The sequence below is a fragment of the Callorhinus ursinus genome, unplaced genomic scaffold (assembly GCF_003265705.2).
Source record: "Callorhinus ursinus isolate GAN/ISIS: 27379988/994484 unplaced genomic scaffold, GSC_fseal_2.0 scaffold41, whole genome shotgun sequence".
NCBI lineage: Eukaryota > Metazoa > Chordata > Mammalia > Carnivora > Otariidae > Callorhinus > Callorhinus ursinus.
Genome location: NW_027397103.1, coordinates 12,443,330 through 12,451,231, shown reverse-complemented (window position 1 = coordinate 12,451,231; position 7,902 = coordinate 12,443,330). Strand labels below are relative to the sequence as shown.

At 45.4% G+C, this 7,902-nt stretch overlaps 1 protein-coding gene across 3 annotated transcripts in view; it reads right to left on the bottom strand.

Moving 5' to 3' along the window:
* The window catches only part of TCTN2 (tectonic family member 2), a 22,814-nt gene extending 15,187 nt beyond the window's left edge, over positions 1-7,627 (bottom strand). For 2 of the 3 annotated variants that reach the window (XM_025889837.1, XM_025889839.1), the window contains exons 1-5: positions 7,441-7,627; positions 7,189-7,296; positions 6,618-6,706; positions 5,596-5,791; positions 2,417-2,517 (exon numbers count right to left, since the gene is read on the bottom strand). In XM_025889837.1, the coding sequence (XP_025745622.1) occupies positions 2,417-2,517; positions 5,596-5,791; positions 6,618-6,706; positions 7,189-7,296; positions 7,441-7,522 (576 nt within the window). In that variant the 5' untranslated portion in view covers positions 7,523-7,627. The remainder of the gene's footprint in view (positions 1-2,416; positions 2,518-5,595; positions 5,792-6,617; positions 6,707-7,188; positions 7,297-7,440) is intronic. The other variant, XM_073881273.1, reaches the window with a different exon arrangement.
* Positions 7,628-7,902: the final 275 nt, after the last annotated feature.

Genomic DNA, 7,902 nt, shown 5'->3' with positions numbered 1-7,902 from the left:
AAAAAAAAAAAAAAAAAAAAAAAAAAAAAAAAAAAAAAAAAAAAAAAGGAAAGAAAACAATATGAAGAGAATATGGAATAGACTCCAATTGGGGAATAAAACAGAGTAAATTTCTCTCTTTTTAATTGCCATCACCATCCAAATCCCTAGCCCAGAGAAACCTAAAGACATTTCGAGTCAGGGCAAACAGTCCGAACTCTGTAAGGATCCTTAAGGTCCATATGACAACACGACCCAATTAATGTCATCAAGAAGTGACTTGATTCCTGTATTCAGTTACTCATCCATATTCTTCCCTGTTTCACATAGCATTGAGAGCTAAAATACGCCCTGAATCCCTTGTTTACTAACAGTAGAAAAATAAATTTTAAACAAGAACAATTTAAATTAAACAACTGATCATGTCTAACATGGTAAGTAGCAGCTATCCGAAGACATCACTGATCCAGAAGACTAAGCAAGGCCAGTGGTTGGTGCTATGTACATCGATACCAAACATGACAAACACAAAAGAAGTTAGAAACCGGGCATAGGACTGCAGTCTGGAAGACAGAGGAAGGGAATACCATCTTGACATTTCTACTGATGCGGATTTATGATGTGCTGTATTTTTAAATTAAATATAATTGTTATTATAAGTACAATTGCTAGTATGAGAATTACAATATAAATGAAGGCCCTAAACGTTCCTTTCTGCTTTTCCCTTTTCTGTTCTGTAAAACCAACCACGACATAATTGTGCTCAACCGCAAATGGGAGTGACTGGGGTAACAATAAATGTGCCTCTTTCGCATCTCTCATTCCTCTTAAATTGCAAAGAAGGATTAGAAATACGTATTTGACCCAGATCAGGCAACAGTTTCCTAGATATGACACCAAAAGCACAGGCAACAAAAGAAAAAACTGATGAATCGGACTTCATCAAATTAGGAAACTTTTGGGCTTCAAGTGACATCTACAAGAAAGTGGACGACCTACACAATGGGGGACGTTTGTTGCAAATCACATACCTGATTTCGGACTAGTATCCAGAAGGTATAATGAACTCTTATAATTTAACAACAAAAAGAGAACCCAATTAAAAAATGGGCAAAGGATCTAAATAGATATTTCTTGGGGCGCCTGGGTGGCTCAGATGGTTAAGCGTCTGCCTTCGGCTCAGGTCATAATCCCAGGGTCCTGGGATCGAGCCCCGCATCAGGCCCGCTGCTCAGCAGGGAGTCTGCTTCTGCCTCTCCCTCTGCCTCTCCCCCTGCTTGTGCTCTGTCTCTCTCTCCCAAATGAATAAATAAAATCTTTTAAAAAATAAAAACTAAATAGACATTTCTTTAAAGATATACAAATGGCCAGTAAGCACATTAAAAGATGTTCAACATCATTTGCCACTACAGAAATGCAAATCAAAATCACAGTGAAATACCACTTCACACCCAGGAGGATGGCTAAAATCAAAAAGATTATTGTAACAAATGTAGGTGAGGACATGGGAAAAATCGCAACCCTTCCACACTGCCGATAGGAATCTAAAACGGTGCGGCCACTTTGGAAAACAGTTCCTCAAAAGGTTAAACATACAGTTGCCACAGACCAGAGCAGTTCCACTCCTAGGTACTACACCCAAGAGAAACGGAAGCCCATGTCCAAACGAACCCTTGCACACAAATGTTCACAGAAGCTTTATTCATCACAGCCAAAAAGCGAAAGCAATCCAAATGTCCGTCATCTGCTAAACGGATTGGCAATCTGTGGTCTATCCCTGCAATGGAATGTGACTCAGCCATAAAAAGGAACAGAGCACTGACACCTGCCACAATGTGGAACCCTTGAAAACAAGATGCCGCCTGAGAGAAGCCAGACACAGAAGGCCACGGGCTGTCAGCATCCGCAGTGTCCAGAACAGTCCAATCCCTAGAGCCAGAGCGTGGAGGAAGAGGGGCCTGGGATGAGAAGCGGCCACAGGAGAGACTGCAGAAGGGCACAAAGGGTTCTTTTTGGGGTGATGGAAACGTTCTCAAATGGAGTTGTCATGAGGATTGTGCACCTCTACACATTTCCCAAAAAAATCACTGAAACAATCTCTTTTCCTTCCTTTTTACCTCTCCATGGAGGCTTCTCAGTAAGACAGTTAACACCACCCTCTCAGTATAATCATCTCAATCCTGACTTTGTCGGAAGGGATCCATTTTTCCCTTCTCTAAACTAGACCGATGGGACTAGACAAGAAAATACTCAATTTGAAAACAAGCTGAAAAAAAAAAAAAAAAAAGAAAGAAAGAAAACAAGCTGCAACACAAAACACAATCTCAGTTTTCAAAGCCCGTCGCTCAAAAAGCGGTGGACGGAGAACCGCTGGTATTCTTCACATGCTCTCAGGTATCAGAACTTTTGTGCCCGTGATCGGAAAGGACATACCCACCTGGTCACAGCAGCAGCGAAGGTCGCAGGCCCCGGCTGTCAGATTACAAGGACAAGGCCCAAGGGGCTGATACACCTGGTTGGGAATTACCGTCACATTCTCTGAAAAGTGCAAACAACAGAGAAGTCCAGCTATGAAACACTCTGACAAAGCACTGCCACGTTTTTTGACACACAAAAGAAGGCTGAGTCATTGTTTTACAAATCACCAGGGCCAAATATGACACATGAAGGAATCCCTGAGCTACGCATAAACCCTAGCTGAGGCCTGTTATCTACTACACCCACAAAAACCCAAATATAGGAAAATACGCTAGTTATAATAAACTGAAAGTCACGGTTGATCTTAAAGATAATCAAGTGACTAAAACGGATAAGTTGGGATAAATGTAATGCACTGATTTTGTTTTTCAATATGCTGAACAATCCCTTTCATAACACGGCTGACATTGAGCACTGACTCCTTCAAATTCATTACCTCCTCCAGCAGATAAAACCAAAACTACGGTGACATTTCAGACAGCTTATCTGGGGCCTATATGGCCACAAGATTATATCTAGTCACGCTACCTGCTCAACCTCATATCCTTTCCCACTGCAGACCCGACTCTTCACATCCTGATTCTGGTTCAAGTGTGAAAGTGTGGAGGAAACTAATAATTTTTACATGGATTGGAAAAGGAATATGTTATATTCCATTTCAACCTCCGAACTCAGAATCCAGAGAGTAATGTTTCCAGTTTCTCTGCAATAATTCATTGGGTAAAATTTTCAGTCTGCTGAATTTTACTTTTTTTTTTTTTAAGGAGGCTTCACACCTAGCGTGGAGCCCAGTGCAGGGCTCAAACTCACGACTGTGAGATCAAGACCTGAGCCAAGATCAAGAGTCAGATGCTTAGCCAACTGAGCCACCCAAGCGCCCCCTGAATTTTACTTTTGCCCTAGGATTTGGTACATGAAAAACTATGTAGCAATTCTTTTTTTTTTTTTTTTAAGATTTTATTTATTTGACAGAGAGACAGCCAGCCAGAGAAGGAACACAAGCAGGGGGAGTGGGAGAGGGAGAAGCAGGCTTCCCGCGGAGCAGGGAGCCCAACACAGGGCTCAATCCCAGGACCCTGGGATCATGACCTGAGCCAAAGGCAGACGCTTAACGACTGAGCCACCCAGGCGCCCCTGCAGCGATTCTTCCTTTAAACTCTATGTAACAGTTAACTTCAATGACATTGACAGTTGAAGTTCTCTAAAGAACCTCTAACTACATAGTCTATGCTACAGTATAGTAGAACCCCAGTATGTCAATGGCATCGGGAATGAGGAGAAGGTCTCAATAACAGACTATTTTATCAGGCAAGGCTCTGACCATCAGCACAATCAAACCCATGGGATGGAAGCAAGGCATTTTAGAAATGGGTTTTACTATATGATCTATTGATAGATGTTTGTGTATCTATCTATGTCTCCTCAGCCATTTGCTAGTTTCATTGTTACTAGGCATACCATGTACCTCCTGTCTGTCCGTCTATCCTTTTTCTTGTTCTGAGCTCTGACTGGGTGCAAAACGTTTCATACCTTCATGGGGTCAGAGCAGACATCTCATAATTACCAGTATACAAATACTCTAATTTTCCTAAGTTTGGCTATTCGTACAAAGACATTTTGAAATATTACCTAAATGTAGTGAATATTTTTTAAAAGAATATTTATTACCTAAATGTAGTCAAAACAGTATTTTTTAAAAGAAAAAAAGCCACCACTTTGAATGGTAGAGCTACCATTAATCCCTCCCATACTTTTTTTTAAGCACCCACTGGATATTATTTTGTTGGTTTGTTTTGGATTTTAAACATTAGAGATGGTTTTTTCTTCTAAAAACAAAACTTTAAGCCTTTAAATAGGTCACAGATTCACATGTTCAAAGAACTCGAGGATCTAAAAAAAGGTACATGGTGAAGTCCTCACAGCCGGCCCCTTCCTGTTCCCACATCACTCTCCCAAATGGTCTCACGTGGTTAGCGTCGCGATAGCCTTCCAGAACTTCTTTATGCAAATATAAATATATATTCTCACTCCAGGCTGTAGGCACCCATCTGCATCTGCTTTCCACGGCTGGCGATTTGTCTTGGAGACCCTTCCACGCCAGCACGCTGAGGGCAGGGTGGCCACTGAACGGCACCATCTTACCTTAGCCTACCCTCCTCCACTTCCGTAATCACACGGAGGACCACGGGGAGGGCATGGGAGGAGGGGACGGACCCTGTAGGAGTCTCAAAATGACAGACCTTTGCTACTGAGGAAGAACGTGTCTCCCTTCATCCCAGATGACCGGAAAGGCAAGAGATGCTGGAGCTGGCGGCAGGAGACGGGGGCATGGCGGTGGCACCCCTCAGAGCGGACCCCTCACCACCGGCACACCTACGTTCCCTTGTTCTGAGAACACTGCCACGGGAAAGGGAGAATACTACCACTGTCAAGTCTACACACACACGTGTGCAGTGATGTCTGCTACAGTGCTGGTTACACATCACAAGCCGGAAGTGCCTTCAATTCCAGCAGGAAGAGGCCAGTCAGATAAACAAGGGTTCTCCACACCATGGAACACCATGCAGCTATTAGAAAGAACGAAGTGAACCGACATTTATATGGAATTTATTTTAAAAGTTTATAGAATAGTAAATGGTGTGTTGTGTGTTGTGTGTGTGTGTGTGTGTGTGTGTGTGTGTGTGTGTTGTTTTTAAACAAGAGAACACCACACTCTTCCATAAATTAAGAAGCCGCGTCTGAAAAGGCAGCTGGTGGCAAAAGCTTTCACTGAAAATCTATTGTGGGTTTTTTTGTTTGTCTTGTAAACTCCTTCATTAATCTTTCCCTTGCTTTTTTAGTTTTTGGTTTTGTTTCAAGATGGGGTCACAAGAATCAATACACAGAAACAAACTTCACTTTCTCCCTTGAAGGCAGTCTACAAGGATACAAACACTAGAGTAAAACAAAAGACATCTTAATTAAGTAAAATAGGACAAAGTGAAAATTTCTTAAAATAAGAAAATTAAACAAAAGGGAAGTATGTTTAGAAAGGCAAGACTGACTCAAGAGCAGCGCTCACAGATCACGTGACATATGCTCTGCGTCCAACAGATAATGTTTGACATGAATGTTTTTACCATCAAAGACTTTACTTGCCTGAGGCATTATGGGCCAAAGAAGAGTTGGCATAAATTTCCACTCGAATGAGTAGATGGGCTAAACAGGATGAATTGCGAGATGCTGAAACCAGAAGAGTCTGGACCATACACAGGGACTCTGAGAAGGAATCCATTTCATTAGAGGAACACCTTTGCCGACCCCTCTTCAACCTCACTGTCACATCCAACGCATTCTGAAAGGAAAATATGCTGTCCCTTTTAAAGTGACTCAACACAGCGTGAATCATTTTAAGAACACATAATGGAAAACACAATAAAATCACACGTCAGCCTCAGTTCACTTTACAAAAGGAGAACCGTATACAAAGATGACATTGTTCTGTTCAATACCCACCCTGTTGCAAGCCCTGATTCCTTATCTTCAGTTTAACAGAAAAGCAAGCCACTTTTGGATAGAGAAGACTAAACACAGGTCTGTCTGATAAATTAACTCAGTGTGTCCACGTCTTTTTAGTTTCTTTATCATCCTACCAGCATATCAGCAGAAATTAAATACACACACAAAAAGTCAATGAAAACAGTCCCCAGTTCCTGGGATGCAAGTAAAGTCTGCCTTTCTCAGCCTTTAACTCCAGAGTTGATGTCTTGCACATACTAGGCACTCAATAAAACATTTATTAAATGGAAGATATTTCACTTCTCCCGGCTTGAGTATCCTTACACGTAAGCTCAGAGCAGGGTGAGGTCAGTGGTTCATGAAGATTTTTGAGTCACAGATCCATCTGATAATCTGATGGAAGCTGCCAACCCTCTCATCAGAAAAATGCACATATAAAGTTACAGACAATTTCAGAAGGTTCACAAACTTCTTGAAACTCGTCCAAGGACCCCTGATCCTAGCGTCAGCACCTCTGGGCTGAGCGGGTGCCTACTAGATCTGATTACCCACAGTTTCATGGTAGTTCCAAGCCCAGAGAAAACTGCATCATGTCCAACCACGAGAGCAGGGCAGAAACACTAACTGTGGGTCTCCACAGGTGCTACCAAGAACATTTTTACCTCTGGCCTTATCACGGTGGGGGTCACAGTCAAGCTCCAGTCTTCTGTCTCATTGGTCGGCACTCCACAAGCTGGAACCGGCAATAATCCTTTAGGAGAGAAGATTAGGATGCAAGGCAGTATTGCTCAGCAGCTAAGGGTGTGCACAATGGAATCAGGCTCCCTAGGAGGGAATCCTGTTCCACGCCGAGGACTGGGCCCATCACAAGCTGTGCAACTTCGGACAAGTGACAACCTCTCTGAACTGTAGTGTCTGCATTTGTTAAATGGCATGAAAGGATATTACTGCTCTTACTAGGAGAATGTGGGGATGCGTATAAAGCACAGGGGACAGACAGCTCAGTGAATGCTAGCCATGACCGTCCCAAGCTTTCTTTCCCTGAGCCTGTCCGTTGGTCCTCTTTGGCCCACAGCAGCCCCCTATCCCTGCTCCCATGGCGACTTTGCAGGGGACGGCGGCCGGGCACCCCGGGGATGCCACGTCCTGCGATGCCACCTCGCCGGCTCCGTGGGCGGCCTGGCCCTGCGCCCCCCAAAACGCCACCCCCACCGGAAGGGCCCGACGTCTTACCTTCCTTGTCCTGCAGCAGGGCCAGGGACACGGTCACATCCTCGGTGCCTCCGACCAGGGACGCACTGACCGCGGGGCCGGTCATGTGGATGAAAGCAGGAATGAAAACTAGGCGGCAAGGAAGGGGAAGGGCGGACTTACAAGTTGCAAGGACTCCGGGAGGAGCCGCGAGTCTGGCCCCTTAAACGCCTCGTCCCCAACCCCCACTCACCCCCACCCCCGGCCTGCAGGCCCCTGTCCTGCGGTACACACCCAGGTCGCCCCACAGAGGCCGCAGGACGCCCTGCAGAAGGAGGAGCCCCAAGAGCAGAGGGGAGGGCGGCGGCAAGCCCATGCCTGAGGCCTGGCGGGGCTCGCTTCACAGAACCCCGCCCGCCTTAGAAGCCGGGAAGCAAGGGACCCGAAGACCCGGCCCGCACCGCCCCGCCGCCGCCATCTTGTCAAGCCAACCGGAGCTATGGCAACCGCCAATCGGCCGCAGGTCTGAAGGGCGGCGGGCGGTGATTGGGCGGACAACAGGAGAGAGCCCGCCCCCGGCCCGGGACCCAGCAACCCGGCCCCGCCCACAGGCCCTGGGCCCTTGAATCTCGACCCAAGGGATCAGGAAAAAGTAAGAGTCTGCGTCCAGTTTAAAGAGCTCCCCCAGCCCAGACTTAATTCAGTCACACGGCATGAGCGAGCCTACAGGCACTGGCTTCTTAAACACGCTCCTTA